Here is a 22,945-nt window from a genome sequence, read left to right as displayed (position 1 = left end):
CACTTTAATGCAATTACAAAAAGAGAAAGTTCCATAAAACACCCAACAAAGGATGGCTCGAGTTCTTCCAAATCTGACATTCATTCTGTTTAGAGGATTGGTTTACTTGACAATATCCCCTTCTCTCCATGAATGTCATTTGCTATTTGTAGTTTGCATTTAAATACATGCTCACAAATGATCTCTATAAAAGTTGTAAACTCAGCAACACCATCGATTGTTTCCAAATCAATATAATTTGATTCCTTAATTGCATATCTGAAAGGTTTTTCCCCTGAGATATTGTGATCATCATGAATCTTTATACTTCCTTCAAGAAATTTACATTGGAATTTGGAAACAAGCAGCCCATAAACCTTAATCATTTGAGCGTTTTCTATTGTATGTTTTTCGTGAATGACAAGAGCATCCATCCATTCTCTAAGCATGCCTTTCATTTCCACATACATTCTGAAATTGTCTTTATGTTTCAAAGTCTCTGCTTTTAGTCCTTCACATTTGAAAAACACCAATGTAGAGTCTCCAATTGCATTATCTAATTGAGCAAAAGCATCTGGAAATAACACCTGAGAACGCTCCACAAGTTGTCTTTCAAAAAGGTGTTATTAAACAGTAGTGCACAAGTATACATGATACTTACATTCCGAAACGAACGTTTTTTTTAAACCTAAATTGATAGGTTAACAAATGATTGACCATTCTCATGGTTGTGAATACACTTGCGTTGGGAGGTAGAGATTTCTGGGATTGCAAAAATAAATCATATGGTGTGGGTATTCTTGCAGGTTTCAAGCCTTTGAGAGCAGACAAAATTGCATCTGCATCCTTCTCGCCTTGACTTAGCATCTCATTAATTTCCGTTACAGCGGACTGTAAGGACCACCAGGAACAGCCCCCATCTTCGTGTTGCATCATTTTATATTGTTCTCTAAGCCCGGTGGTTATTTTTTCATACAATGGTGCATTGGTGATGATGAAAGGATCACTCTATTCATAATGTTGTTCTTGAATTAAGAAATGAAAAACAAAAAACTCACCTCAACAGTGATTAGCTTCTCAAAAATGGTTTTTTGTTCTTCCGTTTCAAAGACAAATCCATTACCTTCATTATGTTGGGATATTTTCTCCTGCAACATCATAAAGTCTGTACTTTCCATTGAATCAAGGTTCTTCAGCTTCTTTGTTTGGTGTTCCATCAACGGAGAGGAAGGCTGTACTTGTTCATCACCAAAATTCTCCATATCATGATCCCGTCTTTCTTGTTGTCTTACTCCTGAAGGTTTACTCATTTTTTTCTAAGGTAACAATTAAGTTGGCGCCAACTAGTAAAAACAATACCAAAAGAAAGCTAAATGCCTGCTGCTGCTGGGAGCTTGCTTGAACATGTTGGGAATAACTGAAGCAACAAGTCAATGGATCGATTATGAAAAGGTTGAAGCCTACACATGTAAAGAAATTTTGTGAAAAAATTATTAGAATCATTCTATGTATTATTGTTGTTGTTGTTATTGTTGACTTGACGAGTTTAAGCAAAGATTTTAACAGTCATGTCCCATGAGCATGTAGCAAGTCCGTGGCCATCAGGTGACACTGCCAAACAACTCACACGATTTTCGTGTCCATTTGGAAGACCTTCCAATGTTTGAAGAACCTTGCCTTTCAAGGTATCCCATGCAATGACTTTCTTGTCTTCATATGCGGAAAACAAGACACGTCCAGATTTGGTAAAACTAATACAAGTCACACCTTCTCTGACATTATCATCAGAATAAGTCATGACTTCTCGAGCTGCCCTAATATCAAACAATCGACAACTACAATCATCAGAACCAGTTGCGAAAGCATTTCCATTAGGGAAGAACTGAACCGAGTTAATATCACCTTCGTGACCTGTGAATGTGGCTACACACTTATTCATTCGAATATCCCATAATTTTGCATTTCCGTCACACGAACCACTCAAAAACAAATTATTGTCTCCGTCAGGTTTTATGGAAACTGACATGCAATCTCCAGTATGTTCTTCGAATCGTGTGACAGGTTGATTCATTTCAATGTCCCACAAAATGCAACTCTGATCTCCAGAACTTGTGAGAATGTGTCGATCATTTAAAAATTTACAACAACTTAAATAACCTGTATGACCTGTTAATTCTCTGTGTGGTTTCATATCAGTTGCATTTGGATTTTGTTGTACAGTAGAGAGAAGGACTGATGGTCATGAATTTTCATATGAACAAGTGTGTGCGTGCGTGAATTGTGGATTAAAAAATTTCAAATTCGAATTGTGGACATTCATTAATTGGAAAGAATATTTAAACGCGATGATTTGATTAAATGATAAAATAATTAGTAGTAAAAAGTAATTCAAAAAGGAGAGGTCAAAGTCGAGAATGCAACAATAACAACAACGATACATACACACGGAACAAATATTATCCAAACCTCCACAAGCAACAGCATTTCCGGAAGGACTATAATCGCAACACATGACCCAATGAGACCTGAGAGGAATGGCATGTGTCTTGTATGCTTTCACAGCGTCCCAAATCTACCAATGGTTTGTGACAAGATGTGTGTGTTATCAATAAATCAATATTCACAACAACATCAATAGGTTCAATACGGTGAACGAATATATATAAGAACAAAACTTACAATGAGTTTACCATCTTGGCTCGCACTCACTAACGAGGTTGAATCTCGTCCCCAAGCTAAACTATATATCTTTGCATAGTGTCCTCTCAATACTCGACGTTCACGAATTTTCATGGGAAGCATGTCGGGAACATCCATATCTCGTACTAGTGATGAGTTAAAGAACAACACGAAGTGATTCCATAGGATGATAATGTAGTGTCATCATCGAGGTGTAAATATATTTCATCATATATGAGCGAACAAACAAGTGTTTGACAGGTGTCAGTTGGAAATAAAACAACAATATATGAAACATAATTTCCTCATCTATCACAACAACAACCAGTACGAATATGAGTACCTACAATTTGCGTCATTGGTCTTCTTTCGTTGATTCTTTATCTGTTCGTGTAAGTCTTGTGCCTCTCTTCGGGCGTTGGAAATGGCTTCTTGTATACCCGTTGATGATGACATTTTGTTCAATAATTATACTTGTTTTAATTAAATTCAACACAAGAGAAAATTAGCACAGATGCTGCTGGATGAAGTGAACAACAATATAACGATCGTTTGCTTTGAAAGTGTCACCCGTAAAATTTGGTTTGTGCACAATATAAAAATTTTTTAAAGTCACTCTCCGTCGCCTCTGTGGATGAAGGGTGATAGGAGGCGTCCACCATTAGATACTTTTTGGATCTTATCCGTAAATCGATATTCATACCGTAACACTAGTCAATGGATTGGAACAGCTCTTATTCGTTCTGCTATTGTTCTTTTTATGATACGAAAATTGTGAAGTGAAGTGTCAAGTGTGAAAGAAGAAACAAACCGTTGACTCGATAGAAACTGAATGAAATACACAATGACGAAATTTATTGCCTCTTTTAATGTAAAATGAACTCGTTGATCAAATTTCAAGCGTAGAGTCACTTTTCGTTGATCCAATTCTTTACAAATCGAAAGACATCACCAACCAATCATTTCAAACTAATTCGAATCTTATTGAAATGTTGCAAGTCCTGCATTTCATTGGATAATGCTTTTAATTGACAATTAGACCAACAACAGTACCCACAACACCATAATTGCTTTAACAGTGCAAACCTCTTCTTTATAAACCATTTCATAGATTTCGTGTTGAAGGTTTAGCCTTATTTCAACACAGCACACTACTTTCTAAATTTGCTTTTCGTCACTTGTACAATGATTTTAATGTCTTTCACGTTGACAGGAGATCTCTATGAAAATGTCTCTTGTCACATCCAAGCACAAATCCAAAAATATTCCATCCTAAAACAAAGAGACAAATAAAAAATGGAATCATTGCAAGGTGCCAACATGAATAGCAGTGTTGCATCCTCGGCAGCATGTATCACCTCTTCCACTTCATCTCCTTCGATTTTAATGACAATCAACAACAACAACAATCACTCAAGTTCACAACACATTTCTCGATGCCACTCCTCACACCAATATTCTACAACTACTACGACCTCTGCAACCACTACGACCTCTTCACATCAAAACCACAGTAGTAGTAGGTCTTTCAAACAATTCTTTTCAAAACTTGCCAACATGGTCAAGCCCAATCCAGCGAAAAAGAAGAAGAAGAAGAAAAAAGAAAATTCAACGACTTCCTCTTCTTCGGGTTGTTCTTCTCCATCGTCGTCTTCGTTTGAAACACTGAAACATGTTTCTTCACCGACGCACGGAGTAGCAATTTCAAATCTTCCAAGCATGAATGATGAATGTTTCATGAGTATGGCTTCTTCTTCATATCATCATCATCCTCCTTCTCAACAACAAATTTCCAATTTCCCTTCTCACCCTACTCATCATCAACCCTCACAACAGCCTTTCATGTTTTCTTCCGTTATTGCAAAAACAAGAGATTCACGAACACGAGCAAAGAACACCTCGAGTACCTCATTGCCAGATAATTGTTGTACAACGACCACAACAACACTCGGAGGTATCTCGTGTAGCAATCACTCTCCCTTGACTAACATGACCACAGCAACGGCCTTATCAACCTCTCCGAGAATGATAGGGCACACTCATACAAAGAATCATTCCTCATCGACCATCTTGTTCAATGAGGAACAAGTGAGTAGTGATTTGGATTTGGATTGGGATGATGTCGTGGAGGATTTGGAAAAGTTCAGTTCCTTCACCATGACGATGGATGATAAGGAAAATGTTGTTTTGGATCATCGACATCAGCAAACGGAACTGAACGAAGAAGAAAGACAACCACACTCTTCAGTGCAGCAGAATAAGCATTCTAAAAGAAGACACACGACACATTTCTCTAGCAAGTCTTATCATCATTCTGCATTTTCGAGTCAACCCTCACTCGCCAACAAATTACCAAACAATTGTTCAAGGTCAAAGCGAGAGAGTTCCAAATCTGAAAATCGAATCAAAGACCAAGATGATTTGGATACCATGGTGGATTTAATGTGGATTACGGATGGTCCAACCACGACAAGTACAACCATGGAAACTGTAAATAGAAAGAAGAACCCTTCTCTGTTAAGTGTTGTTGATTCTTGTGATATCTCTGTAGATACGAACAAGAATGGAAACAACAGTGCCAGCTTTGTACATATCAAGTCCACGAGTGCGAGCAACTTGTACTCAAGTTTGTCAACGCAAGATTTTGAAGATTTTTCATTCTCTCCTGGTTGCAATTTTCAAACCTCGTCCTCCATTATTGCTCTGTAGTAGAGATGAATCATTTATTGCTTGTAGTTTATACTCCCTGAGATAGTGCTGCAACAGGCGGTCTGAACTTTTTCTTTGCATTGGCTTGGACAAGACACAATGACGAACACAACGACAATATTTGCTCATGGTCCTTCAAAGAGAATTCTCTATCATCTTCACATTGGCATGTACAACAACATGTCAAATCCAACACAACCACAACTTTTGGTTCACAACAGCAACAACAATAAACTCATCACCCAATGCAAAACATGAAATTTAATAATTCCACCCCACGAATGGCGATTAGACAATGGTTTGCTCATAAAACCAGCATCATCGAGATCATAGTGACGAGTCTTTATTACTCACAACCAACAAAAATGAAAAAGACTCATCACTATGGTCTCGATGATGCTGGTATGATCCCCGAAGCTTTTGAGTTACCATCCAAGCAGGAGGTCATTGTGCTGGAAGGGAATGGAGCCGTACACGAGGTTCTCCCACAACATCTTCTCAACGAAGAGGACGCCAAGAGTAACGTTTCAGCATCGAGCACAGTATCGGACCAAGAAGAATTTGAATATAAACCCGTAACAAATCTTGTTGAGTATTTCAGTGATGAGAACAATAGAAAGCAAATTGACGTTGTGTTGCATTGTCTTGCCAAGTTAGAGGAAGAGTCGTCCGATAAAACCAAGGCTGTGGAACACAATGGAAAATTTCAATTTTTGTGCAATATTCTCTATGAGTTGGATAAATATGAATTGGAATTTTATATGCTTCAACTGTTGTACGTACATTGCATATTTTCAATCCATATATAGGTTACATTCATTATTATATAATCATAATATACATGATTCATTATTTTGTATATTTCATTCATCCGATACCCAATTCTTATCACAACTACAAATAATTCTTTGGTGATTGTGATCCAAATTATTTTCATAACTGACAATGAAACTTAACAATTCGAACGTGTAATGATGAAAAATTAATTTGTTTTAATATTCGGATAATATTTTAGAAATACATACATGATGAAAGCTGGAGATGGTGACTCTCATTTGGAACGTTATATTCTCGAAATCTGTGCTCATTCCATGCATTTTGGTATTAAACTAAGCTGGCTTCTTGATGCAGAGCTGTACACTCTCGAAAATCAATTGGCACAATCACCAAACAATATCAAATTGAAAAAGAGAGCTCAACGAGGAATGATATTCAGAAATCTAGTGGAGAAAGTGACAATTAATCAAGTAGTACCTATTAATTATATGAATGACAACTTCTTGAACACGTCCATACTTCAAGTCGATGCAGAAGTGACAAGCGAAGAACCAACAGATGAGGAAAAATCAAAAATGACCTCGTTTGTTTTACAGAACGTTTTTTCGAAACAAAGACGATCGAATTATTTTAATGATGAGCACTATTTTGTGCATACACTCACAGATTTATCATATCGATTGAAAGCCTACCCTCCTGGTGACATTAGAAAACATCGTATGAAGGCAGAACTCGAGCGGATCAATCAAACCATTCCATACGGTGTCTATTATCCTCTATGTGACTCCAAGACAAAACATTGTAGAATATTGAGAGTGTGTACAGATGCATGCCGTGTTTTTAGTACCAAAGAAAGAGTTCCTATTTTGTGTGTATTTGAGGTTGTTCAAAGTGAACATACATGCAACCAACCAGAAAATATACTTCAATTTGAAGAAAACCCTGATGGAGAGTACAAGATCTGGGATTGTATGATCAACAAGACGCTTGATCCTGGCCAATTAATCAGAGTTTCCTCCGAGCATTCGAATGAACCTAAATCTACTCTGAAAAAAGAAAATTCATCCTCTAGTATTAAGGCACCGTTACATGAAGAAAAACGAACCTCCATAGTCTCTAATGCGGAACCAACAAGTCATAACTCACCCATGTTAGAAAAACCTATACACAGCAAGTCAACCTCTGAGCTACCAATACTACACATTCCTAACCTTAACAATGATGAATTTGTACTCATTGAAAAATCAGATGCAGACAAGCACATTGAAGAAGTTGCACAGGAAATGGACTCGGTCTTTGGAGAGAGTTTTGAAAAGATCAAAGCCAAATACCGTACTCTCTCTCCTTACGGGAGCGTTCCTGGCTGGGATTTGAAGTCTGTTATTGTGAAAGCCAACGACGACATCCGACAAGAAATATTTGCCATGCAGTTAATCAAGTTATTTGCCCAAATTTTTGAAGAAGAAAAACTTCCTATTTATATCAGACCCTATGAGATTATTGTTACGAGTGGCAATTGTGGAATGTTAGAAACCGTTCGTGACACTGTTTCCATAGACGGTCTGAAAAAGAAATTCCCTAATTTCACAACACTCAAAGATTATTTCATACGAGTGTACGGATCACCAACCTCGAATACTTTTATCAGAGCTCAAACAAATTTTGTAGAAAGTGTTGTAGGCTACTCCTTAATCACATACATTCTGCAAATTAAGGATAGACATAATGGAAACATTTTACTCGACAGAGAGGGTCACATGATTCACATTGATTTTGGTTTCTTTCTCGGTATTTCTCCTGGTGGAGTTAAGTTTGAAAATTCACCATTCAAACTTCCTCAAGATTGGGTTGATTTAATGGGTGAATTGTTTGACTTGCACTTTAGACCTGTTTTTTATGTAGCATATTCAGCTTTGAGAAAGCCTCGCAATATGAATCGATTGTTGAACTTGGTTGAAATGATGATTGGAGCTAATTACAAGTGTTTCGATAACAATCATGCCAATATAATGCGAGATTTACGAAATAGATTTTATCCAAATCTTTCAGACGATGACTTTGCCAAGACGGCTCGTAAACTTGTCGATGACTCGATGGACAACTGGTTTACCAAGAAATATGACCAATATCAATACTTGACGAATGGAATTTTGTAGATTTTGTGAGTTGATAAAAAATTGTTGTTTCTAACATTCCACAATTGTCACCCGTAACGTTGTTTGAGATTGGTAATCTTTTGAAAAGAATAATTGAAGGTGAGAAGAAGTGTTCTCCTTGTTCAACTATTTCTTTTTCATGGTTGGCAATGGTTGTCCTTTGTTCAGCCATAACAAAATTATTACTGACAGTAGCCAAGTATGAAAAAAGATGTTTGACCTTTAATGTCAACACAATTTAAAAATTTATAAGAATTTATAAGCTTCAAAATCTAGGAAAGGGATGTTTTTCTGAAGAGTTCACTGTTTTATTTTATCAACGATAGATATCAAGGCTTTCTTTTGGTCTTTTTTTGAAAGCGAATAAACATTCATATTCTTGTTCCACGTCCTTCACTAAACTACTAAAAACTACGTAAACCGCTTTTTCTTCATCCTTTAGGAAATATTGATTTGTGTTTGGGACGAGATTCTGAGGGTTTTCATGTCGATTTTTTTTTTCCAAGCCAAACGCCTTAATGCACCAGAGCATTTATTTTAGAGAAGAAGAAGGCGGACGATTGTTATTATTTCTATCGCGTTGATGACGATCATTGTTTAATCTTTGATAATGTTTCTCTTTCTCCCTATACGAAATATTAAGCGAAACCTTAGTGTTGGAAAACTTTTTAAACGAAGAACTTTCAACGCTTGAAGTTAGAGGTGATTTTGATGTTGGATTCTTGGTAGGAGAGCTATGATGGTATAAGGATGCCATTTAGCCAAGTTTATCTGTGTGATCATTCCAATACATAATCTGATAAGGAGAGTGTTGAATTCTGTCGCCTGATAATGATCCTGTTGTCAACCCTTCTGCAAAATTGCTTTTAGACGATGAATTGACAAAAAATCATGAGCACACACATTCTCAACTGCTTCATTATGTAAGAATGGATATTAAACAACCTCTTGTCATAGCACCAAGAACACTGTTGTACTCAGTGGCCTACATTGACTTGATTGTAAAATGCCATATTTTTAGAAACACCATCAAAAAAAAGCCATCGAGTTCATCATCACCGATTCTTCATTATACTTTGATCATCATGAGTTCATTTGACTTGGATCAATATATTAGTGGTTATTCAGGACTCACTAAAGTAAAGAGACTCCAATTCATTGTTGAAAATTCCAAGGAGTTACGAAGCAAAGCCTTGGTGAAACTCATTGATTTGTTGAAGACTGGAAAGAATACCACTCTCTACAAGGAAGTGATTGAAAAGTACGGAAAGGAGTAAGTGTCATTGTAATGATCAGTATTTATTCATGTTATCGCATCCATAATATTGAAATGATCTCATGGGGCTGATTATCATCAAAATGTAATCATCATCATCATTAAATTTAAATATATTGACCGATACCCTATCATCATCATTACACACGTATTCACATTATTAACACGATTATCAGAGTCGGTCAAACTTTGGATACTGAATGGATCGCTCAAGTTGATCGAGCAGCAACTAAACAACAAGAAAAGCTTGAAGTTGAACTCAATGCCCATAAAACAAACTTGATCAAGGAATCTATTCGTGTTGGTCATAACGATTTGGGAGATTTCCATTTGGAGAGAGGAAATTTGCAAGAATCATTGAAGAGTTACCTCAGAACAAGAGACTATTGTACATCATCAAAGCATGTGAATGAAATGTGTCTAAATGTCATTCGTGTTAGTATTGAGATGGGAAATTACGCTTTGGTTAATCAATATGTCACCAAAGCTGAGAATACTCCTGATGTCTCCGATGGTACTGATATCATTACGACCACCAAGATTTTGGCTTCATCTGCTTTGGCCAATCTCGAAGGAAAGAAGTACAAGATTGTTGCTAGAAAATTATTGGACTGCGACATTCAATTGGAAAATTCATTCAATGATGTCATTACCTGTAGCGACATTTCTGTGTATGCAGGCTTGACCGCTCTTGCAACATTTGACAGACGTGAATTGAAAGAAAAGGTTTTGTCAAACAACAAGTACAGAGGTTTCCTTGAATTAGAACCTGATATTTCAAACATTATTAATTGTTTCTATGAATCCAAGTATACAGCATGTTTGGAATCACTCGACAAGTTGTTACCAAGATTATTGTTAGATATTTATTTGAGAGATCATGTTTCAACATTGTACGAAAAGATTAGAAGCAAGGCTTTGGTCCAATATGTCAGTACCTTTACCTCTGTCGATATGAACAAGATGGCTGTTGTTTTCAACACTACGGTGGACAATTTGGAAAAGGAAATTGCAGCATTGATCATGGATAAACAAATTAAGGCTCGTATTGACAGTCACAAGAAGATTTTGTATGCCCGTGTTACTGATATCCGTAATGCCACATACCAAAAGACTTTGGAAATGGGTGAACAATTCGTTAGAGAATCCGAAGCTGCTATTTTGAGAATGAATGTCAACAAGCAACGAGATTTTGTTATCAAGCCAAACAGAAAAGCTGCCAAACAAATGATGTTCTAAATGATATTACCCCGACAAGTTCAATAAATAATATTTAATTTGTAAAAAAGTAGGGTCGAGTATGTGTTGCACACGGAGTGGACTCGGTAGATCGTTGGCAATGCAATTTCGTTGTTTGTGAAAATGCTGAATGTTGACACAGGTGTGTGTGGGCAGCCACCAAACTCATGGACTATTGTATGAGCAATGGCATGATGATGTATTAATCTGTCAAATCCTCAATTCTCTTCACTTCAGCCATTTCACCATTAAAACAGCCCATTCCAAGTCCATCCTCCTGCAAAATGTCATCAATTAAAGTACAAATTTTTCCATAATTTTTCAGTACAGTATCGGGATCTTCTGGTGTTTTTCGGCACACTGTTTTACATCCTTCCATCACATTCTTGCAAACCTCTCGTAGAGCTAATTCTCCAAGATCTTCATCACCAACAACAAAAAAGAGAACAGACTGAATTCTCGTAAAAACAATCATTCTCTCATTCATGAACGAAAAAACTTTAAAGAAACCATCGGGCTGAGGAATGGATCCCTTGTTCACTCTTCTCACGTAATCCACAATCGTATCTGCCCAAGCAACATTTTGATTTTTATAGTCATTGTTTAAAAGTGATGATGATAACGAAGGTGATCCCTCTAAATTGCTACTACTACTGGCTATCGTTCCCGATCGTTTAGCCATCATGAGCGTTGTACTGAGTGATGATCTCTTCTTTGGAGAAAACGATGTTGGCTTTGAAAAAGATCCTAATAAACTTCCTTCATCTTCCGATTGTTGTTTTTGTTGAAAAGATGTGGACAGAGCAGAAAGGATGGTTGGTGATTTTCGAGAGAACAAGATTTTGAAATAGTCGTCCGTTAAAATGACACCATCGAGCATTTTTTTTGTAATTGGATTTGATGCCCGCTACTACAGGTTAACTTGAACGATAAGATATAAGATCAACGAAAAGAACTTGTGCATCTCCTTAATCGTTATCAGCTTCTCAACAAATTCTCCAAATGAAAAATCAAAAACTGAACTTGATGATGGAAGTTCAGATTTCCCTTTACAAGATTTACATTGTTTCAGAATCGAGAAACATGAACACGTCTATTCAAGGTTGTCAAAAACAACACTCAACAACAAGTTTCAATATTTGAACAAGTCATGAGTGCATATTTCTTGATTCAAATGATAACAAGTTGTACTTGGTTCTGAAAAGGTGGAACACTCCATTCGTCCCAAGTTGGGAGGTTGAGGCATTGTGGTCAAGGATGGAGACAATAATTGCACTCTTGATCATATCATGATGTAAATAAATTAACACGTTTTAATAATTGTGATTAAAACGATAATTGTCATCTTCAAAATTGTTCCTTGATCTGTTTGGGAATGTTGTTTTTTGTTTTGTTGTTCAAAATCTTGAGTTGGAAATTGCAAGAAAAAGATCAAGTACTTGGTTTAGACACGGTCACGTTTTTATCATGTTCCTCCATACTGATGGCATCTTGTTGATATCTTCCATGAATATTCATTGAACAGATATAAGGTCTTGACATTATTTTCTTTTTGTCTCAACAAGCACCATCTCCGTTTTTTGACATTTCCTTTTATATTCATTTTTCATAATAGATGCACGCTTCATGTTCTCCAACACCATCCAAGATGACCATTCATCTTCCTTGTTTGTATTTGAAGACTATAAATTGGCGAATATATAACTCGAACTTTTTATCAGAACAACATTAAAAAAAACAAACTTGTTGGACACACATATATTAACAATGAAGAAAAGCACCTTGATTCTATTAGGAGTGGTTGCCTCACTTCTCCTACTCTTTGTATGCTCACAAATGGTTGTTGCAGACCACATCAACTCTGATTCTTCCAAAGACGATGGAAAGTCTAAAGTGGAAATATCCAAAAAGGACAATGAGAACAATGATAAAAAGTCAACTCTTCCAATCGATGATAAGGATGAAAAGAAGGAAGATGATAAAAAGAGCAACGACAACAAGGAAGACAACGATTACAAGAAGGACCATTCCAAGAAATTCTTTGACAAGAAACATTGTAAACACGTTTGTGTGAAATTCAAGTCAGAAAATGGTAAATGTTTGAAACACAAAATTGTTGGTCAAACCAAAGTTTGTGACAAGTATGCCACCGTCAAGGCCAAATGCTTCAAGTACAAAACTTTGTCCAAATGCGACAAGTACAGTAAGGCAGAAAAGAAGTGCATCAAGTATGCTCACAAAAAAGCATGTGTCAAACATCAAAAGAAACGAGTCTGTGATGCGTATGGGAGTAAGAAAATTTGCTCATCCTTCAAGACCAAGAAAATTTGCGATAAATATGTCACCAAGAAGAAGTGTGAAAAACACAAAGTCAAGAAGGTCTGCAAAAAGCATGAGAAGGTTGCAATCAACAAGTGTGAACAAGTTGTTGCTTCACACAAGAAGAAAAACCATGGAAGTGATAATTCTAAAGAGAAGGATTTCTCCGATTCCTATTTGCCTCAACCAATTAAGAAGTGTCGAGTTGTTGGCTATGAAAATAAGTGTGTCAAACATGAGAAGGTCAAATTCTGTGCCAAACACAAGAAGGTGCAAAAGTGTTCCAAGTTCCTCAAGAGAAAGTATTGTGCCAAATATGAAAAGAAGCAATTCTGTAAGAAATACAAGACTCTCTCCAAGTGTGTCAAACATTCTAAGAAGAAGTATTGCGTCAAACACAAAACCGTTAAAGCCAAATGCATCCGATTCAAAAAAGAGAAGAAGTGTGTGAAAAAGTCCAAAGCCAAGAGAGTTTGTAAAAAGTTCAAGTGGACGAAGGGAGAGAAGATTTGTGTCAAACATGAAAAGAAGAAGGTTTGTGCAGAGAAAAAGAAGATTTGTGAGGTCGATAAGAAGAAACCTGATTCCTATGTCTTGTAACATTGGGAGGAATCATTTCTTCGTAATATTTTGAAATTTTTGAGAGAATCATGGTCGTTTGGATTTTTTTGAGTGAAACACTTTTAGAAGTATTGAAGGGATTTTTAATAGAGAGAGAGAGTGAATACAAGACTCTTCCAAGGTTGTTTGTGAGATTTTAATGGAAGAGATTCAACATGCTCGCTTCAAAGGACTCCGTTCAATTCTTTTAACACAATTTTAAAATAGCCAATAAAGACGATTGTGTGCCATCATCGTATTGGCTTTTTATAACAATCTATTTTTTAATTCATTCCTATTTACTTTCTGTCAGTATCGATATTCTAAACTTTGAGGCTCAGATGGAAACAACATGAAGGGTGACACACATTTAACTCGATACAAAATTGTTCCCTTTACCTTTCGAACCTCATTGAATCTTTTCAATGTTATAGAGTGGTGAATACTGAGTGGAACATCAAACTACGGATTGAATATTGTCCAGTGTTTGCAATGGAGAATGATCTTTTCTCTTAAAACGGATCATAAACTTGTTCATAAGGAAAATCAAGAAAAGTTCGCCGAACCTTAATGATTGACAGAGATCACTGGAGCAAGAAATATTCTTCTTCTATTCCTTACAACTCATTAGTTTTTGAGCACCTTGTGTGCGTTGGGTCCTTTCCCTGGCATAGCCCTACTGATCAAGCGATGAGAATATGTTTGACTAGACTCAACAATCATCTGACTGCGTATGGTATGAATGAATAGACACTTGGATTTTGCTCTCCAATGTTAGAAGGTACGGGAAATTGAAAATTCTTTGTCAACATCTGTCTTGGATGGTCGTTCTACAAGATTCCTTGTTGAACGAATCAAAACAGAAGCATGGCTTTGACATCCTCTGAATGATCCAATCCCTACTTGGTGCAAACCAGACCCATGGATTCCGCAAACTCAAGAGAATTATTAATTTCAAAATTCAAATTTTCATGAAGAAATCTTCCAATGTTCGGTTGGCCAACGGCATGAAAAAACTTATGGAAAATTCTTTAATGCACCTCGAATAAAAAATGTGAGTGGATAAATGACATCAAGGAATAGTTAAAAAATAGTGGCTCCGTCGTTTTACACCATGATCTACAATTTTATCTATTTATTCTTATTATCACTATTCACTCGTTCTGCCACTGTGGTTAAAAAGTTCTTTAAGTATCTCTCCCATTCTTTCTCGAAGAGTAAGTCATAGTTGCTCATGTCAATGAAGGAGCACAAATAGTTTTTCTGGTATTTCTTTACAACCTCTTTTGAGAATGTTTCAGTTGTGTGAAGTCCAACACACACATGCATCATATTTGATGATTTAAATACTTGTAAAACAGCATTTCTTAGGTCATTGTACCATTTTGCATTTGAACTAACTTTCATGCCTTGACCATTCGCATCATCTATTATCTGTTTTGAATTATCCTTCACAACGAAACGATTTTCATTATTAATCTTGGTTTCTTCAATATGATTACAATTTAAATTGTAGAGGGTATTAGATTTCAGTTTTCCATAATTATCGAGATAAAATAGTTCAGGAATAGTGGAGCTAAAATATGAATGGGGGTCAAAGTTAGTTCCAGATTGCACTTTACACTGGAAACCTATTGGAATAATCATGTCTGAACCTTTAACTCTGTTAATACCAAACAGGTCGTTGTGGTGTTCATTAGATGGAGTTATAAATACTCCATCTAATAAATCCCACTTTTTCTCGGCAAAGTGTGTCCAGAACAATTTTTCTCCGTTCATATCATTCTTCTTCTCTGGTTCTATAACGTGTTTGGAAATACAGTACTCAATATATCCCTTTGGATCTAAATAATGTTTGCACTTGAATATGTGATCTTTTAAGTTTGCATTGTTGGTGATTAGTGGTTTGAAACAACCAATTTCAGACAAACGTGTACCATCTAATTCTGAGAGTCTGAGCATAACAATTGATTCCAAATCAATGTTGTGGTCTGAAGTTTTTAGGAGCAATTTAATCCTTTCTTGAATAATCTTTTTCATTAGTTCTGATTTATCTTCAATACCAAATATCTTCTTTAGTATTTCCATTCCAATTTCATACCCAATAAAATCCTTGGCAGAAAATACAAAATGTTTTGCGGTTCGATCATCCAAATAAGAGCTTTCTGGGCCAGAAAATCCAGAATATAGTAAAGCGTCAGCAATATCATCCTTATGAACCGTAAACTTAGAACCTAAAAATGGAAACTGATAATGAGTAACATATTTAACAATGGCTTCTTGAATACCTTGTCGAGTTGTTTCTTCTGCTGCCAATCTAGGATTCAATTTTGAGTTATAGGTATTAAGATAATGCTCTACATGCTTTTTTGCTCCCAATACAAACTCTTTTACGGATAAATTAAGAGCATCTATTATGGTGTTGGTTTTGGTAAGTTTTTCTAATGCCAATGTGATTAATCTTCTTCGAAAGTACTTGTAACCTTGTTCATGTAAATAGAATAAAATCTCTTTCTTCTCTTCGTTTGGTATTTTGATATGTTTTTCTAAAAATGAAACGATATCATCTCTTGCAACCAAACCAAAGTCATATATTTTTTCTATATCAATCTTTGCTTCAGTTTTACCAAGATTTGATTGTATAATACTTCCAACATCAACGGAAAAGTTAGTTCCAGAAAATATGGACACATGAAATTTTTCTATGGCACCAATGAATTGTGCAAACTTGGTTAACAGTCCTCTCTTCTCGCCACTCAAACTTATTAACTCTGAAAGCTTCTCAGAGCCAGTATTATTGCTAATGAAATCATATTATGAATCACGTAAGAAAAATTAATCAATACAAACCCTGCATAAACGTTTGCTTCATCAATAACAACCACAAAATATTCAATTTTCTTAACTATTCCAAATAGAGTTGAATTATCATTAAGTGAATGAATTATCTCCTTCACTAAATTTGAAATAAATTTTTTCAATATTTCAGGATTAGAATAAACAAATTTCAATGCATAGTCTAGAGCTTCCTCACTAGCGTTAGTTTTGCCATTGGATTGCATATATGCAAGATAGGGAAGTATTCCACCATTAACAATATTTCCATCCTTATCTCTCTGAACAAAGTCTTCAAATACATTTGGGTGTTGTTTTGCTTCATCAATTAGTTTTGAGATGTAAATCAATCTACATATGAATACCATTAGTACTACTTGTTCTACTGAGCCAAAAAGTTCAAAAATATTTCGTCCCTTTAAGTGACCAAATGCTTGACGCATCAACGAATCAGTTGTCAATCCACTGGATACCTCTGATGATGAAGTACATGTTAAAACCATTCCAGGATTGTAACATAATAAACGCACGCACGCTGATGTCTTGCCAGCACCAGATGGTCCCATAAACATTAATGCGCTTCGTTTAGGATCAGCTACTCGTTTCAATACCTCATCATCTTGTGCCATAGTGTAGTGGAACTGTGTAAAATATGGTAGTTGATGTTTGGCAAATGAACCAGATATTAAAGGCAATTTAGCTGACTGATATTGTTTACCAAAGCTTGGATAGCCAAATACAATGTTCGCAGAAGGAATGGTAGTCTTTGCGCGCAACGTTTGCTCAAAATCAACAAACTTTCCCTCTTTCAACACCATTTCTGAATATTTGTTCGCCAACCACAATTTCTGGGGCAAAAATACTTCATTGTTGTTTTGGTGAGGCTAGATGTGTGGTTGTGGGAAATTAAAAGTTGAACGATGTTGTTGGAGCTTGTTCTCTTCATTTTGATGATATTTTTTTTAATGGTTTGATGCTAAAAATAATTTGCAAATATCCAAAAAATTTATTTCGAGCTGACTCTGTGAACACAACCTAGACCCGGTTTGACGATCATTTTGCCCGGGGAGGGGATCGAGAGCGTAGGCAATCAGACTTTTGCCTTCCATTTTGGGCCTAACTATATTTGTACATCTTAACACACGAACTGTGGCATTACATAATGAATCAAAAACTGCGCGTACATAAGGGTACGTGTACCTTATTGGAAGTTAAAGTAGATCGTTATATGAATTTCTAGTATTTTTCTTTGTTGATCAAACTCGTCCAAGCAGATTTACACCTGAGTTTTTCGCATCTTAATGCTCGTCAACAGCAAGAAATCAGCATCTCGAAATCAAAATGCAGCAAGATACTAATGTGACCTGCCAAACTTTCCTCAATGCATGTATAATGCACAATAATTGTGTATAATAATATATAATAATGCATGTATAATGCACAATAATTAAAGGAATTTTCATACCATAACGAAGAAAGAACTATAACTCTGGAAAATATTGGCAAAATCGGGGAGGGGGATCAAAACATTAATTATTTAGGATTTTCAGTCAATTGATTTTGATCGTTGAAGTTTTGTTGTGTTGTTGGTTGCACAGTGAGTGATTTCGTGCAAAAGTGCTTTCGGAAAACCATTTCTGATGTTCAAAGCGTGTTAAGAGACACAAGAAGGTCCTCAGAGATCGCTTTGCTTTTTCTGGCCTTTTGATTGAGTGTTGTGGGCTTGATCAGAACACTAAAGCCAACAAGTCAACATCATCACCTAACAAAATTGAGGAGTATTTTGGCTCGGGTTAAACCACTGTGTGTCGCTCTTAGAAATTATCGCTAAAGAGCTGACACTGCTCAGACTTTACAAAAAAATGAAGGTATTACATAAAGCAGCAAAACAACAAATTTCTTGTGGATTTTTAATCTTCTCGGAGAAGAAGCATTACCTCCTGTGTCATACGACCTGTCATAAAACACCACCCAAACAACCCTTGATTCCTTCTCAATTGAGTGAAGAGAAGTGGACCATTCCGAAGGGACTAGTGGATGAATCCATTCCGACACAAGTAGGTGATGCTGCTGAAATTGAAACTGCAATTAGAGAGTTGAAGGAAGAAACAGGAATTGATTTGAAGGGAAATGAAGTATTGCGGAAGGAATTTTATGAGAAGTGGGAAAGGTATATTTCATGAATGGTGAATGAATTTATGAATAGAAATGTTGATCATTTTTAATTTAAAATATTTCGCAATTTCTTTAAACTCACATCAAATTAATAATAATGAACACTCCAACAACGGATGAACTTGTATAATTCATATGGGCCATTTATTGAAACTTCACATCATTTTAAGAGGAGAGCTGAGGTTTAATTTACACACAGAATATAAAATTAAAACCAAGATTGTGAGAGTATATTTATTAGATGATGAGAAGGGACTAATCAAAAGTCAATATCCATTGCACGACATGAAATGCTCATCTTTCATTGATATTGACCATCCTTTGAAGGGCTATCCTGAAGTGGATGCCTTTTTGTGGTGCACAAAAGCAGAAGCTCTAAAAATTGCTCTTAAATCACAAAAAGTACTTTTCAAATGAAATTGAAATTTTAGAGAGAGAATAATGACACTATTTAAATACACACTTCAACCTTAATAACATGAATGCATAATAAGAAAGAACTGTATTCTCATGCTTTCAACAAAAATATACATTCAACGACTTGAATGATGACATCTGTTCAATTAATTAATATTTATATTTACAATTAGCTTAAATATTCAATGGTTTTCCATCATAGGCCATTAAGGCAGCTTCTTTGAATGCCTCTGCAAACGTAGGGTGAGCATGACATGTACGGGCAATATCTTCCGCACTCGCTCCATACTCCAATGCTAAGGCTGCCTCTGCTATCAACTCTCCTGCATACATTCCAATGATGTGAACACCCAAAATGCGATCCGTGACAGCATCAGTTAGTACTTTCACAAATCCTTCCATTCCTTCTCCAATAGTTTTAGACCTTGCATTACCTACGAACGGGAATTTTCCTACACGATACGGAATGGAGTTAGTCAAAAGGTCTTGCTCTGTCTGCCCGATAGATGCAACCTCAGGATGAGTATATATCACATTAGGAATGGCATTGTAATTCAAATGAGGAATGGACCGACCTGCCAAGTATTCAGCCACAGAAAAACCTTCATGCTCGGCCTTGTGAGCCAACATGGGGCCTCTGACGACATCTCCAATGGCATAAATGCTTGGCGATGAGGTTTGTAGATGGTCATTGACTGGAATTCGACCTTTTTCATCGAGTGAAATTCCAACATTTTCCAGACCCAAACGTTGGGTGTAGGGACGACGACCAATGCATACTAAAACAACATCTGCTTCGATTTGTTCCTTGGCCTTAGTACTTCCTTTCGCATTGGACTCCAATTCAAGCATGACTTTTTTGTTGAGAGTGTCTACATGGCCATTGGTGACTGAAATTCCCAATTTGAAAGTCATTCCTTGTTTTTCAAGTATTTTCTTCAACGTGTGAGAGACTTCTCGATCGAGGAAGGGAGATATTCGCTCCGTATTCGACTCTAGGACAGTGACTTGAGATCCCAATCGATTGAATACCGAGCCCAATTCTAAACCAATAACACCAGCTCCAATGACAATCATTCGTTTTGGAATGTGTTGGAGGGAGAGAGCTCCTGTAGAGGAAAGCACAAATTTTTCATCAAAGGGAAGGAAGGGCAATTGAGAGGATTCAGAACCTGTGGCAATGAGAATGTTTTTAGTGGAAAGAAGTTGTTCAGAATCGGTTTGATTGGATTTGAAAAGAACTTGGTCATTACCTAAAATGGTACCCTCTCCTTTGAAATAATCGACTTGGTACTTTTTAAAAAGAAATTCAATACCCGAGGTTAGATTTTTCACAGACTTGTCCTTTTGTTGTTGCATGGATGGAAAATCAAGATTCACTGGACTCATTTGAATTCCCCATTTTGAAAAATTTGAGTGAGTGGCATCATAATATATTTGTGAAGCATGTAACAATGCTTTTGACGGAACTATATTTGTTTAAAATACCAGTTGGAAATTGTCATTTTGAAGTCATGGAAAATTATGACACTTACTGCATCCAACGTTTAAACAAGTTCCTCCCAAAGATCCTCTCTTTTCAATACACGCAGTTTTAAGCCCGAGTTGAGAGGCTTTAATGGCAGCCACATATCCACCAGGACCACCACCAATGACAATTAAATCATGTGGTTGTTCTAAATTGTATTGGTCAAGCGTAAATTCATATCATTCATGTAAGTTGGAAGAGTAAAACTTACGAGCAGCAGAAGAATAATTTCGCCACGATTGAGTGACAAAGAGTTTACGACAGGATGAAATTTTAGAAGACACAGCGAAAAATAATGGAGAAGATTTCATGGTGAGAGACAAGTGTTTGTTTTTTTTTTTGGGTGAATGAAGGCAAAGTCATGTATTTCTTCTTGACGTTGTGCATGAACAGTGTGCGCACATAGGAAGGATCGAATGACAAAAAAGGGAATGAGGTCCGATACAATGACCTTCCCATCATTAATTTTGCCATCAGGTTGAAAAAAATTATTGTTGCTCATGATCTTTTTATCCTTAATATAATGTTGGTGTACTTGGAACATTGTGCTGACAACCCGTTACAACTTCCACTGTTGCATGGATTTCATTGGGTTGCAACAACACAAAAAAAATTCACGAATTTATACATGGCCATCAAGAAGAACTCACCGCCTACACCATCATCACCAGAATCGGATACCTCTGGCAAACATTTCAAGTTGAGAAAGTTCGCTCATTCCAGCTCCAATGATGAGACCAACAACAAACAGCATCGCCCTGTACAAGTTAATCCTCTCCATGTCGATTTAATTGTGAAGGAAGTCGTCAAGAAAGAAAATTGGAAGACGAAATTGGATGATCTTTCCGAAAAGTGGGCACATGAATGTTTGGATCAAAACATTTCTGTGGCCAGTGTTGAAGTGGCTTTTGACATTCTTCGGGATATTGAATTTTTAGGAAGAGGTGTCAAACATTGCTGTGGATGTTGTGGAGCAAATCCTGTTAAGCAACCCTACGATGACGAGGATGAACAAGAGGATGAGGAAGTTGACGACGAGGATAGATTTGATTATTACTCGAGATCTACCAAGTTTTGTGAATGTCCTTGTTCACATTGTGCTCTTGACTTCAAAGAGGCTCCATCGTATGCATGTAAACGTTATGATGGCATGATTCCTGAAGAGTTGAAACAACAGTTGAAGAAAGAAATTGACTCATTGGTAGAGAACACTCCTGATGACAAACTAGATTGGCATCCAGGTTCTAACCATCAAGTGTTGGATATTATCCATCCTTCACTCTATTGTTATTCGAAGAAGTACAGTCAACTCGTTGAAGGCTCTCCCTTTATTGAAAAAAACAAGCCAAAGGAGAAGAAGGAAACACCTCAAGTTTCTCGTTATAGAAGCTTTTATCCACCTCCTGAACCAGTGATTAATTACTTGTGGATGCCAACCAATTTCAAAATTCATCATGACGCTGGAGAATATTCAGTTGAACCATTATCTTATATTAACAATGTCGATCAAGTCACTCAAAAACCATTGCAAGATGTGATTTGTAAAGTTTTGGGACGTTTCATCGAACCCATCAAGAATTGGGTGCCATATTTGAAGGATACTTGCCAAGTTATTATTAAGGCTGCCACTGTCATCGTCACTCCCGAACAGCAATACTATCCTGGAGGCACCTGGCATACTGAAGGACTTCATGAGAATATTGTTGCAACTGGAATTTATTATTATGAATCTGAAAATGTGAAAGAGAGTTATTTGGAATTTAGAAGCAGTGTTGATGATACTGACATTAGTTATGAACAGGACAATGTGAAACAAGCATTCGACAACAGTGGACTTCATGATGGAGATTTGTTATTCAACTATTTGGGCTGTGTGGAAACTAAACAAGATCGATGTATTGTCTTCCCTAATACCTACCAACATAGAGTGAAACATTTCTTCCCATTGGATCCAACTAAGGTGGCAAAAAGAAAAATCCTCGTCTTCTTTGTTGTCGATCCAGATAAGAAAATTATTTCAACCAGTGATGTGGACGTTCAGAGAAGAGATTTCCTTTTCAATAGATATTTAATCTTGACCAAGTTATTGCCTGCAGAAGTTGTGTTGAACAATATTATCGGTTTCCTTCCTCATATGACCCGTAAGCAAGCAGAAGAGGAACGTTCTGGATTGATGAAAGAAAGAAAATTCCATGTCCAGCATGAAAATGAGGAAACCTTTGAGAGAGAATTTTCATTGTGTGAGCATTAATTGGT

The 22,945-nt window shown here is 36.5% G+C and overlaps 11 protein-coding genes across 11 annotated transcripts; 6 read left to right on the top strand and 5 right to left on the bottom strand.

Moving 5' to 3' along the window:
• Positions 1-89: 89 nt before the first annotated feature.
• On the bottom strand, positions 90-1,289 carry C9374_011184 (uncharacterized protein; the record flags this gene model as incomplete). The annotated part of the gene is made up of 3 exons (XM_044686811.1): positions 90-588; positions 641-987; positions 1,038-1,289. The coding sequence occupies 3 exons, from the start codon at positions 1,287-1,289 to the stop codon at positions 90-92; spliced, it is 1,098 nt and encodes a 365-aa protein (XP_044543279.1).
• A 236-nt stretch (positions 1,290-1,525) lies between these two features.
• C9374_011183 (uncharacterized protein) lies at positions 1,526-3,114 on the bottom strand (the record flags this gene model as incomplete). Its single annotated transcript, XM_044686810.1, has 4 exons — positions 1,526-2,211; positions 2,422-2,551; positions 2,659-2,804; positions 3,006-3,114. 4 exons carry the CDS (start codon positions 3,112-3,114, stop codon positions 1,526-1,528), a joined length of 1,071 nt encoding a protein of 356 aa, XP_044543278.1.
• An 840-nt stretch (positions 3,115-3,954) lies between these two features.
• Positions 3,955-5,367, top strand: C9374_011182 (uncharacterized protein; the record flags this gene model as incomplete). Its single annotated transcript, XM_044686809.1, has 1 exon — positions 3,955-5,367. One exon carries the CDS (start codon positions 3,955-3,957, stop codon positions 5,365-5,367), a length of 1,413 nt encoding a protein of 470 aa, XP_044543277.1.
• Positions 5,368-5,732: 365 nt separating this feature from the next.
• On the top strand, positions 5,733-8,300 carry C9374_011181 (uncharacterized protein; the record flags this gene model as incomplete). Its single annotated transcript, XM_044686808.1, has 2 exons — positions 5,733-6,142; positions 6,383-8,300. 2 exons carry the CDS (start codon positions 5,733-5,735, stop codon positions 8,298-8,300), a joined length of 2,328 nt encoding a protein of 775 aa, XP_044543276.1.
• A 1,085-nt stretch (positions 8,301-9,385) lies between these two features.
• Positions 9,386-10,815, top strand: C9374_011180 (uncharacterized protein; the record flags this gene model as incomplete). Its single annotated transcript, XM_044686807.1, has 2 exons — positions 9,386-9,573; positions 9,753-10,815. 2 exons carry the CDS (start codon positions 9,386-9,388, stop codon positions 10,813-10,815), a joined length of 1,251 nt encoding a protein of 416 aa, XP_044543275.1.
• Positions 10,816-11,017: 202 nt separating this feature from the next.
• Positions 11,018-11,695, bottom strand: C9374_011179 (uncharacterized protein; the record flags this gene model as incomplete). Its single annotated transcript, XM_044686806.1, has 1 exon — positions 11,018-11,695. The coding sequence occupies one exon, from the start codon at positions 11,693-11,695 to the stop codon at positions 11,018-11,020; it is 678 nt and encodes a 225-aa protein (XP_044543274.1).
• Positions 11,696-12,582: 887 nt separating this feature from the next.
• Positions 12,583-13,734, top strand: C9374_011178 (uncharacterized protein; the record flags this gene model as incomplete). The annotated part of the gene is made up of 1 exon (XM_044686804.1): positions 12,583-13,734. One exon carries the CDS (start codon positions 12,583-12,585, stop codon positions 13,732-13,734), a length of 1,152 nt encoding a protein of 383 aa, XP_044543273.1.
• A 1,131-nt stretch (positions 13,735-14,865) lies between these two features.
• Positions 14,866-17,387, bottom strand: C9374_011177 (uncharacterized protein; the record flags this gene model as incomplete). Its single annotated transcript, XM_044686803.1, has 2 exons — positions 14,866-16,534; positions 16,585-17,387. 2 exons carry the CDS (start codon positions 17,385-17,387, stop codon positions 14,866-14,868), a joined length of 2,472 nt encoding a protein of 823 aa, XP_044543272.1.
• A 1,044-nt stretch (positions 17,388-18,431) lies between these two features.
• C9374_011176 (uncharacterized protein) lies at positions 18,432-19,161 on the top strand (the record flags this gene model as incomplete). The annotated part of the gene is made up of 2 exons (XM_044686802.1): positions 18,432-18,739; positions 18,915-19,161. 2 exons carry the CDS (start codon positions 18,432-18,434, stop codon positions 19,159-19,161), a joined length of 555 nt encoding a protein of 184 aa, XP_044543271.1.
• A 174-nt stretch (positions 19,162-19,335) lies between these two features.
• Positions 19,336-21,000, bottom strand: C9374_011175 (uncharacterized protein; the record flags this gene model as incomplete). The annotated part of the gene is made up of 3 exons (XM_044686801.1): positions 19,336-20,630; positions 20,697-20,837; positions 20,901-21,000. 3 exons carry the CDS (start codon positions 20,998-21,000, stop codon positions 19,336-19,338), a joined length of 1,536 nt encoding a protein of 511 aa, XP_044543270.1.
• Positions 21,001-21,212: 212 nt separating this feature from the next.
• C9374_011174 (uncharacterized protein) lies at positions 21,213-22,940 on the top strand (the record flags this gene model as incomplete). The annotated part of the gene is made up of 1 exon (XM_044686800.1): positions 21,213-22,940. One exon carries the CDS (start codon positions 21,213-21,215, stop codon positions 22,938-22,940), a length of 1,728 nt encoding a protein of 575 aa, XP_044543269.1.
• Positions 22,941-22,945: the final 5 nt, after the last annotated feature.

Source organism: Naegleria lovaniensis, assembly GCF_003324165.1.
Source record: "Naegleria lovaniensis strain ATCC 30569 chromosome Unknown tig048, whole genome shotgun sequence".
Lineage (NCBI taxonomy): Eukaryota > Heterolobosea > Eutetramitea > Acrasida > Naegleriidae > Naegleria > Naegleria lovaniensis.
This window is presented reverse-complemented; position numbering and strand designations above follow the sequence as displayed.